Here is an 11,226-nt window from a genome sequence, read left to right on the forward strand (position 1 = left end):
TTCCCAGATAAGAACAGAGAGACCCAGAAAGTCTCCCAGAGGCACACAGGCAAGCGGGGCAGCTCCAGGCTGCTCGGTCCACAGCTCGTGCCCCTACCCAACCAGCCGCCCTGCCTGGCAAGTTCATTCAGAGGAGGACGTGCACCAGGGGTGACACCGAGGCCACAGGGATTCTGGATTGAGGCACCCTAGAGCCCCCCAAGACTCTCTGCCGCACTCAGAGACACCCCAAGCCTCCCCCGCAGATGGGTGGTTGGATGAAAGGCAAAGAGCCAGGTGATCCCTGTGTAGTTTTGGACAGGTCAGGCTCCCGCTGGGTCTCAGTCACCCCATCTGTTCAATGAGAGGGTCTCAAAGTCTTCCCAGCCCTTTGGTTTCCAGGTAGGATGTCCCCCATCTGTCAAGTGCAACGTGAGTTGGGGGTGCAGGAGTTTGAGAGTAGGCTGGGCATCGCTGCCCCCGGGTGGACATGGGTGGTATGACAGCAGCCAGAATGCCTTCCACCTCTGGCTTCCTCACAGGCCCTGCTTGGAGAAGGCTGCGTCCTTGAAGTGTATTTCCTGAGAAAGGCCACTCCCACATGCCACCTGTGGCCTGAGATGCCACCATCATTAACACTGCATGTTGGGTTAAGCGTCGCCCTTCAATTGCCTTCCCAAGGGCAGAGCATCAGAACCCCTGACATGCTAGCAAAAGGGTCTCAGAACTGAGGGACAGAGGATACTGACAGGGAAGGGCTAAAATTCAAGCCCCAGAGCCCCCGCCCAGCTGGCCCGGCGGTGGATGTGGGCCTCCAGCCCTCGGAATGTGAGGGACACAGGCCAGCGGTCCCACACCAGGCCCTCCACCATCAGATCCAGCTGAGAGGGGCCCCAGCCTCGGCCCGCACAAGACCTCCCACTCCCAGCCCGGGCAGAGGGCACGGGAGGAATAAGGAGGCCTGAAGTGATTCAGGGACCAGGAGTGGGAAAGGGAGACGGCTCCTCAAACCCTGCCCAGGTCCCGTGCTCTCAGTGAGCCTTCCCCCCGCCGAGTCCCGGCCCCCATCACCAAACACCGAACCCCTCACTCAGCCCCCAAACCCTCTCTGAACACCCAGTACTTTCATCTGGCTTTGAGGAGAAACCCTGCCAGCCCCCAGGCCTGCCTCCTTAGTGGGTCCCACCCAAGATGTAACACTTGCCACCCGAAAGTCCTGTCCCAGCAACTAAAAATTATGGGCCCCGGGCAGTGGCACCTGCCCTGTTTCTCAGGCTCTCACCAACAGCCTCCCTGCTTGACTCCCAACCTTGGCATTGCTTCTCCTGGCGTTCCCCTCCCCTGAGCCCAGCCTCTGCCAAGTCACCCATGGTTATTTTTCCAGCACAGTCTGGCCCTGAATGGCTGGGGGACATTAAGTGCCCAGATCCTGGGAGGCCCTGCTCCAGGCCTTGGAATACACGAGCTTCAGCGGGATAAGGATGGGGGTGTCCGGCATCCTCACAGTCTCAAGTCCTCACGTTCGTTTTGGACGTGGAATCTGCAGAGAAGCCACCCTTTCCCACCTGCCCCCTATCAAGCTCCCACCCAGAACTAACCTCTTCTCGTTTGGGGCTCCCAGCTCTTGGCCCAGAACACTCCAAGGAATACTTATCACCCTGCCAGGCAGGGAGGTCCAGCGGTGCTGAACAGGGTCTTATCCTCTCTGTGGCCCCAGCCCTAGCACAGCGCCTACGCACCGGAGCTGCCCAGCGAGTCTGGGAAGAATGAAGGAATGAAGAGCTTCTGTGTACCTGGTAAGTCAGTGCCTCACAGTCTGGGCAGGCAAGAGTCACAGCTTTAAGTTAATCCAACGCCAAGCCCCCTGCCCTCCAATCACAGCAATCCACTCCCCCAGGGCGCCCTTCTGCAGTTATTCCCAAGTCCTCCTGGGGCTGCTTCTTCAATCTTGGTGGCCAGAAAATCAGGTCAGCCAACTGAGTGTCACCACCATAACTTTAGGCATTTCGAGCCCCTGGAGTGATGGCGTCCTCTGTCCGATGGCTCCCTGCACCAGGGCCAGGTCAGGAGGGGCTGGCACTAGCCGTGCGCACGCCCAGAGGCAGCTCCCACCTCTGCCCAGTTGCTCCCAGTGAGAGCACAGTTTTCTCCCTGGCTGCCCCAGGACACAGCTAAAGGCATCTCCAGGGTCCAGAGCAGGCACTCATGATGATCCAAAGAACATTCCCCAACGTCTCTCTCAGCCATTCAGTTGTACAGAACCTGACATGCGGAGGGGCCACAGCCAGGGCCAAATCGTCCATCAGTACGGTGGGCCCAGTGCCTGGAGCCCACAATAACTTTAAGGCCCACAAAAATGTTTTAGTTTCTCTTAAAATTGGCAGGAAAAAAAATGAATAGAATCCAAACTGGATTATACTAGTCTGTATACCCCCGCAATCATAAAACATAAAATTCTTAATATTTTTTGGTGGAGGAAGGGGCCCACAAAGGCAAAAGGGTTCAGTGACAGTCCAGATTCAAGCTTTCTCATGAGAACCAGATAACCAACAACAATAATAATAACAGCCAACATTTATATAGTGCTTGCCCTATGCCAAGCACTCCTCACAATAACCCTATGAGGCTGGTACCATTTTTTAACCTCCATTCTATAGATGAGGATGTGGAAGCACAGAGAGGTTGAGTCACTAGCGCAAGGTCACACAGCTAGGAAGTACTGGCTCTAGGTTTTCCGTCCTTTGGGAATATGGTCCAACACTAGGCAAAGCACTCAACATCCCATCTTCAGCATCTGAAAAAGACTAAAGTGACCTCAGTTTTCTCCAAGTACAATTGTTGGTGCTGTCTTACATAAAGGACCTCAACTAGTAAATGTCTCAAAACAATGAAGTTCCCCTAAAGCTGATGCTGTCTGCACCTTCCAAAGCAGCCAGCAACCTCCCTCTCCAAAAAGGTCAGTTTCTCTGTGAACATTCCAAAAGAAAAAATAATTAATGACTTTTTATCTGGTACCTCACTACCTATGTGCCCGTGCACTTGTGGCTACTTCTATATCGGGGTACATTTTGAAAAGGTGGCTCATGGCTCTGAGGGTGACTGTGTTTATAACAGAATGCTTTCTATGTATGACACTGGTGTGTGTGTGTCTGTCTGTCTGCCTGTCCCTGTATGCTCGTATATCCATGGGCTTGTACACGTGACTGAGATGGGCGCCTAGACCTTGCTGTCTCTCTGTGTGTGTAAATCAGCAAACTCCCATTCACAGAAGCCCAGCTAATCATTTTCCCAAGTTGTTCAAGAGAAACTGAGGCCACAGAAGTTGCCCAAGGTCCGGAGTCCAGCAAGTCACTGACTGCGACAGCAACCAGGAGTCTTGTCTCCTGCCCCCTGAACCCTGGCGACCCCCAATACGTCCCTAGCTCAGCCTGTATCTCTTTACGATGTCAGTCCCCAGCCCAGGGTGACCCTTTGCAGAGTTTGGTGACCAACAGCTCTGGGTCTGAGGTGTGGTGGGCAGTAGCCACTGACCATCCTCTAGAAGGCAACAGAAAGTTCTCGCAGCCTGTGATCCCCCAGACACCCCAGTTCTGAGGCCTGAGGCCATCCCCCCTACACACACTCCCTCACACTCCCTCTCTGCTGTTGCTTTTTCAGTCAAAACTTTATTGATTTTTAATATGACCAAAGTAACACACACTTGTTTTTAAAAAGGATTTAAGCTGTAAAAACGTGTGTGTTAAGAGTCCTCCTCTACCCCCAGGTCACCACCATGACCGGCAGGGTGTGTAGCGTTCTGAATTTCTTTATTAGGAAATAATTCCTAATGGGACCAGTGGGCCCAGCTCAGAAAACAACTTCCTAGGAGCACGAGAATGAGTCAAAAGGGGACAAAGAGGAGAAGTCGGGCCTCTGGACAAGTGGGTTAAACCAGATGCTCCGAGAGCCAGGCTGAGCCCAAACTGCTGGGGCTCGAGCTGGAACTTCTGGGCACACATCACAAATCCAGATCTGCACTCGACCTTGACATCCAAGTCATGGAATTTTAGGACTGAAAGGAGCCTGAGAGCCCATCTGGTCCTACCTGCCCATTTTAGAGATGGGGAGACTGAAGACCTTGCTGGGAGACAACTGAGGTGGCTCCAAGTAGGAACTTAGCCCACCAAGCACCTCCCAGGATGTGCCAGCGCCTCAGCCTTCATCCACAGCCTGGGGAGGAGGTGCTGGAGAGCAGGGGGTACCCCAAGACCAGACAGTATTAGTTGAATAAGGGAGAAAGAAAAGGACAGGAAGCAAACAAAGAGCTATAAAGACAGAGAAGGAAGCGGTGCATCACAGGTGTTTGCGGCCCCAGACTGACGTTAGAAGCGCTGACTTCAAATCCTGGGTCTGTTGTTGCCCAGCTGTGTGACCCCGGATTACCCCTGACCCTCTGAGTCTCAGCTTCGTGAAGTTTAATGAGCGGACAAGAGTGTCTACCGCATGTTGTTGGGAGAATTAAGTGACTGCAAGAGGTATTGAGCATGGCACCCGGCACAGTAAATGACAACTAAAAAAAATGTCAGGCCAAGCAGCGTGGCAGGGCCCCCAAAACCTGCAAACGTCAGATTTGCTCTGTCTCAGGGTATTTGGGAAACCCATGCCTCCAAGCCAGCTCCAGCTCCTGCACAAATTAAACAGTAACCAGACAAGGTCAGGGAAAGGGCCTTGACAGAACAGGTTTCTCCCAAGGGGTGGCTCAGCCTTGACGAGGTGGGCCCGCCCTCCTCCTGCCTATAAGTGCGGGCCTGGTCACCTCGACGGCCACTCGATCCTGAGCACTCACAACATGTTGGGCGTCACAGTCTTCACAGCGTTCCTGGCCTACGGTAAGCTGTGGCTTGGGGACCAGCTGCAGCCAGCGGGCTGTGAGCTTGGGCTGGCCTCCCGGGGACAAGGATGGGGTCAGGGACCCTCTGCTCTCCAGGGCTTCGGGAAAGGAGCTTTGGGGTCCCATGTGGGTTCAGCTACTACTGACCAGCTGTGTGTCAGGTGAGCCACTTGCCTGCTTGGCAACTCTGCTTCCATATCTGCAAAATAGGATTGACGATCCTCACCCCAGGGTGAGGGTGAGCACCAGGGACAAAGAAGATGCCTCATCCCGGGTTACCCCGGGGGCCATCAGGGCCTACCTTTCCCAGCATTGGCATTTCTCATTTGGGGATTCTTTGCTCCCCCCCCCATGCTGGTGACCTCGCAGATTGGGAATCCAGGAACTTGGCTTGAATGTCACTCTCTCTCTTGGCAGGACCTGGACAAGCCACTTCCCCTCTCTAAAGCTCACTGGCTCTTTTGGCAAATGAGAGCACTTGATTAAGAGTCCTCCAGCTAATAACAACAGTAATAATAATAATAGCTGCTCCTGTGTACCGCATGTTTGCTATGTGCCAAGCACTGTGCTAAGCCCTTGACGTTCAGGAGCCAATTTGATCCTACAACAACCTTGAGAGGCAGGGTCTGTTAATATCCCCATTTTACAGATGAGGACCCCGAGGCTCAGTGAAGCTCAGTATCTTGCTCAAGATCACACGGCTGGTTGGTGGTAGAGCCAGAATTTGAGTCTGGGTCTTTCTCACTGCACAGCACTTGCTCTTGACTGTTCCACACAGCTCCCCAGCTGTGACAGTCTGGAATTCTGTAGATTCAGTGCTCACACACCCCCACTGTGCTGTGGCCTGAAAAGGGACAGCAGGGTAAGAATGAAGACCACAGGTGTACCTGGGCACTCACACACAAGCCAGCCACTTTGGGTTTCCTTCAGTGATTAAACATTCACTCCAGGTCTTTTGCTCAATTCTTTACCTGCATCATCTAATTTAGTTCTCAGGACGAACTTACCAGGTTAGTGCTAGTCTCCCCGTTTCACAGAAAGGGAAGTTGTGGCCCAGCAAACTCGATGGCTTCCCCAAAGTCATGCAGGAAAAGTCAAACCCATGTCTGCCCAGCCCCCAAATGTGTGCTCTTTCCACCTGTCCCTTCCCCAAAGCAATGCCAGCCCGGCTCACCTGTGCTCTTCCTCTCCTGTATCCCCAGCCTCCAGCTGCGGGGTCCCCATCTTCCAGCCCAACCTATCAGCCCGGGTGGTGGGCGGAGAGAACGCCATTCCCCACAGCTGGCCCTGGCAGGTAAGCGCACGGCAGCAGGTGGGGAAGGCAAGGTGGAGGGGGGTGGGGAGCAGGTCCCTGGGGGCTGACACGTGGTCCTTCCCCATCCTCCTCCAGATCTCCCTCCAATACCTCAAGAATGGCAAGTGGAGGCACACCTGCGGAGGCACCTTGATCACCCCCAAGCACGTCCTCACAGCTGCCCACTGCATCAGGTGAACGGGATGCTGCCAGACACCCCGCCCTCGCCCGGGGGCAGGAGCCTGATAAGCTGCTTCTCTCAAGCACACACTCCAGACACTGGGCTAAATAAGCTACTCCCATCCAGTAACTCGGTTGTTCATTTATTCATTCCACAAGTATTTACTGTGCGCCTACTATACGCCAGGGAACACAGCCGTGAGGACACAGTCTGTGCTCTCAGGGAGCTTATATTCTAGTGGAAGACAGAGTGACAGACCATTCAACGAGTAAATATATAACAAAGCAAGTGGCAAGGAAGAAAAAGAAAGCAGGAAGAGAATAAAAAGTATGAGGAGTTCTATTTTAAATGACGTGGCCGGGGGAAGATCTCTCTTGAAAGGGGATGTTTGAGCAAAGACCTGAAGGAAATAAGGGAAGACGTCATTGGTCTGGGGGTAGGGTGTTCCAGGTGGAGGGAACAGCTAATGCAAAGGCCCAGAGGAGGGAGCCCGCTTGGTACGTTTGAGAAATAAAGTGGAAGCCGGTGTGGCAGGGGCAGTTTGTGTGAGGGGAGAGGAAGAGGCGGTTAGAGAGGCATGCAGGAGAGAGAATGCAGGCCAGCAGCAGTGTGGACTAGTTCATCTTCACAGCAGCCCTGGCAGGTGAGTTCCAAGATTATCTCCACCTTACAGGTGAGAGAACTGAGGCCGAGCCTACCCACCTAGCAGTCAAAGTGGACTTGACTCCAAGACCAGGGTCCTTACCCCGTGCCCTGGGAAGGGTCAATGGGATGAACACTCCCTTCCCCCAAACAAGTCCCACGGTGGCCCCAAAGCTGGGTCACTAAAGACCCAACTTCCCCCTCTACCCCACCGGCCAGTGGGGACAGGAGGCCACCCTGACCCTGTCCCCTTGCTCTGTCCAGCAATACCCTGACTTACCGCGTGGCCCTGGGGAAGAACAACCTGGAGGTGGAGAATGAGGAAGGCTCCCTGTTCGTGGGCGTGGACACCATCTTTGTCCACAAGAAGTGGAACTCCTTCCTAATTCGGTGAGTGCCCAGCTGGCTGTCTCACAGCCCCCTGGGAGCAGCTCAGAAGAAGGAGGGGTCCCTGAGATGCAGCCGGAGCCTGTCCCTGGACCCCATCCTTATCCTGAACAGCCAACAGGTGATGGCTTTACACAAAATGGCAAAATGCTAAGTGGAGATGGACACCCCTCCAATACCCATCACTGGCCAAGGGTCTCTGGAAAGTACACAGGGAATAAGGACCCTGAGGGTCCCACAGTATATTACCTGAAGTCTCTCAGCCAGAGGATGAGCCAGCACTCACCTTTACTGATGTCTACTGCATGCCCGCATTGTAATAAGCAGCTTACATGCCATCTCTTATTTAATCCTCACAACAGCCCTAGACAAGGAACCGAGGATCAGAGAGGTTAAGGAATGTGTCCCAGGTCACACAGCCCAGTACATGGCAGAACTAGAAATCAAACCAGGCTCTCTCTAGGGTTGACCATTTTCATTCTGGCAACACGAAAACATTAAAAATTGCATCCGCAAGTGTTTTTATCATTGTAATTTCCAATTTGCTTAGCTGAATTTCAGTTGATACATAACCTTGCAGTGGTTCAGAATGCTTCTGCTCTTGTCTCCCCTCTGTTAAGCCTTTCATGTTGTGAAGACATAAGGTGGCGCGGGATGGGGGGGAAGAAGCTACACCTACAGGAGCGGGTGATGGGGTTAGAAGGCAGATCGTTGCTCCTCCGGCATCTCTATCTGCCAGTAAGAAGCTGGAGGTCCAGGATGTTTACAGAGGATCCCTGCTCACCCTTGGCCCGACTCCCAACTCACAGCCTGGGTCTCTTAGCATTGGCTTGGGGGACAAGGCCCTCCTGCCATTCACCACCTCCACTTTGGATTCCAGCAATGACATTGCCCTTATCAAACTGGCGGAGCCCGTGGAACTGAGTGACACCATCCAGCTAGCCTGCCTGCCAGAGGAGGGTTCCTTGCTGCCTCAGGACTACCCCTGCTACGTCACTGGCTGGGGCCGTCTCTGGAGTGAGTATAGCCCCTGGCCAAACACAAGTGTCTTATTGGAGGAAGCAGCTCCCATGATAAGCACACCACCCACATTTGCCCACCACTTTCCTTTTTGCCTTAACATCTTCACATCTTTTTAAATTTTGTAATAATGGTTAATATTTATTAAGCATATACCATGTGGCAGACGCTCTAACAAGTGCATATAAAGGGTGTTATAAGGATTAAATGGACTAGAATTTGTCAAGGGCTCAGAACAGGGCTAGGCACATACTAAGTGCCATGTAAGTGACTATTAAATAAATGAAACTAACCATTTTGGGGTGGGGGATTAGATCTTATGTTATACCACATGCCCAAGTAAATTCCAACTGAATTAAAAGGTTAAATGCAAATAAGTGAAACTACAGAATACTTAGATGAAAATGCAGATCCTCTAAAATTTGGAAAATTTGGGGTTGAGAAAGACCTTTCAATGTGTGACACCAAAGGCAGAGAACTACAGGGAAACCATTGGCAATTAAAACCCCAGAACCCAAAGTAAAGATAACTCAGTGGTTATTTCTTAAGGGTTTTCTATGGGTTGGTTCTGCCTTCCCTGCCCTTAGAGGGGTCTCTAACCCAAACAGTTCAGGACCATTGGCTCAGAGTCTCGCCTCTCAATTAAGGGCCTGTGTGTGGGTCCCTCAAAGTCTATCCACAACTCGCCCGGTCCTGTCCCAGCCCCATCCAGCCCTCTGTTCCCTGAAGGCCTGGGCCTGGGCTGGGGCTGAGGCTGCCTGGGCTGACCTCCCGGTCACCACCCGTTCTCTCTCCAGCCAACGGCCCCATCGCTGATGAGCTGCAGCAGGGCCTGCAGCCTGTGGTGGATCACGCCACATGCTCCCAGAAAGACTGGTGGAACACCATGGTGAAGGACACCATGGTCTGCGCCGGGGGTGATGGCGTCATCTCAGCCTGCAACGTGAGTGTCGAGGCGCTGCCCCACGTCCCTACCGCAGGTGGCCAGATGGAAGGGGGCAGTGAGGAGGGCAAAGGAGTGAGAAGTGGGGAGACGCCACACCCTCTCCCTGGGGGGAGACTGAGCCCCGGCTGGGCCTAAGAGGCTTAGGAGAAACTTGTCACCGTCCCTCTTCCCCTCCCCCACCAGCACTGTGGCCAGAGCATGAAAGCTGAAAGTGAATCTGAGTCCGAGTCCCAGTCCCCCCACTTCATAGCTGTGTGACCTTGGGCAGGCTGTTTGATCTATCTGAACCTCAGTTTTCCCATGCATAAAATGGAGCGATAGTAAGCACAGGGCTGCTGTGAGAACTAACTGAGTCTAACACAGGTAGAAGAGACCTCGGTGAAGTCCGGGCACACGTTCCTTCATACCATCAGCTCCAAAGGTCCAGGGAGACGGAAGACTCAGGGAGTCTGGCACAGAACGAAGAAACATCTAGGACAATCAGGGACTGTCCCGTTTTCAAGCACACGAGCCTCTCCCCGCTTCCATTTTCTTCACTTTCCCGGGTCTCCTACACGGCTCCCAGCATCCTCATCCCTCTGGGCAGCTCAGAGTCTTAGGCATGGTGACCTGAACAGCTAGGGAAACCAAGGCAGAGAGTGGGTTCCCAACATCCCAAGATCACACAGCAAACCAAGACCTAGTCTGACACCCCAAGGCCCCCCAGAATAAGGCCAAGTTACCCACAAACCACATTTTCTCTGCCTCCCTCACTATGGACACGCTGAGGCCCAAACAGGGGTTAGAGGTCAACCCACATGCCCCGCCCTGACCCTCACCTGCTTCCTGAGCCTCCCTCTGACACCCGCCCCATCTGGTGCAGGGGGACTCGGGCGGCCCGCTAAACTGCCAGGCCCAGGACGGCTCTTGGGAGTTGCGGGGCATTGTCAGCTTTGGCTCCGGGCTGAGCTGCAACACCCTCAAGAAGCCCACGGTGTTCACCCGCGTGTCCGCCTACATCAACTGGATCAACCAGGTGGGTGCACCTCCCCGCCCCCCTTCTCACCACCCACCCCTCACCCTCCCTCGCCCTTCCTTCACTCACTCCCCTACTCACTCTCTCTCACTCCATTCACTCACTCACTCCTTCAAGATGTTTTGATCGAGTGCTTATTGCATGCAGCCTTGAGTCAGGGGCAGTGAAGGAAAAGGTCATTCACCTCCCCACTCTTTCATCCATTGGCTTCAGCAAATGCTTCTGTCCCAAGCCCAGGCTCCCCACCAGGGCTCCCAAATGTGAAACGTGGCCCCAGCACAGTAGAAGGGGCGGCATGGATGGCCGTCTATATTTTGAGGGTGGGGGGACAGAGAGTCACCCTGGGCTGGGGGCTTCCACCCTGGGAGCAGGAGGTGTCCTGAGCTCACCTGCACAGTGGGTGGAATTGCCGAGAGGGCCAGACCCCTTGGGCTGAGGCAAGCCTGGCTTGTCAAGGCCCAGGGCTGCCGGCCACGTTCCTACCCTCCCGGCAGAGCCTCACTCCCCCCACACCCAGAGTCCCTCACTCTGTTCTCTGCTTCTCCAGCACTTACAGCTGTGATTCATCCCTGGGAGCCAAGGCTGCAAATCCCGGCAACCACAATAAACCTCCTTCCCCCTCAAGCGACCTGCGTTCTTGATTTGCGCTTCCCCTGCGGGTTCCCGGGCTCTCTAGGGGCTGCCCGTTTCCATACCAGGGGTGCAATGAGAGACCCCCCTCAGCCAGGCTGGTTAGGCCTTGGAGGGAGCTGCTGGGGGTGCTGGTGGAGGGGGCACGCCCAGGAAGCCACCTGGTGCCTGAGGGAATATGAGTTAAGGACACACAAGGCACCTGCCCCATCCCCGCACATCTCATGAGCCGTGAACCACCAGGCCCTGATCAAACTGCAAT

At 54.1% G+C, this 11,226-nt stretch overlaps 1 protein-coding gene across 1 annotated transcript; it reads left to right on the forward strand.

Annotated features, from left to right (window-relative positions):
• The first annotated feature begins 4,723 nt into the window (after nucleotides 1–4,723).
• On the forward strand, nucleotides 4,724–10,958 carry CTRC (chymotrypsin C). Its single transcript, XM_059895067.1, has 8 exons — nucleotides 4,724–4,847; nucleotides 6,052–6,143; nucleotides 6,240–6,337; nucleotides 7,231–7,356; nucleotides 8,234–8,370; nucleotides 9,171–9,316; nucleotides 10,182–10,334; nucleotides 10,882–10,958. Exons 1-8 carry the CDS (start codon nucleotides 4,808–4,810, stop codon nucleotides 10,894–10,896), a joined length of 807 nt encoding a protein of 268 aa, XP_059751050.1. The 5' UTR covers nucleotides 4,724–4,807; the 3' UTR covers nucleotides 10,897–10,958.
• The last annotated feature ends 268 nt before the right edge of the window (nucleotides 10,959–11,226 follow it).

Source organism: Balaenoptera ricei, chromosome 1 (assembly GCF_028023285.1).
Source record: "Balaenoptera ricei isolate mBalRic1 chromosome 1, mBalRic1.hap2, whole genome shotgun sequence".
NCBI lineage: Eukaryota > Metazoa > Chordata > Mammalia > Artiodactyla > Balaenopteridae > Balaenoptera > Balaenoptera ricei.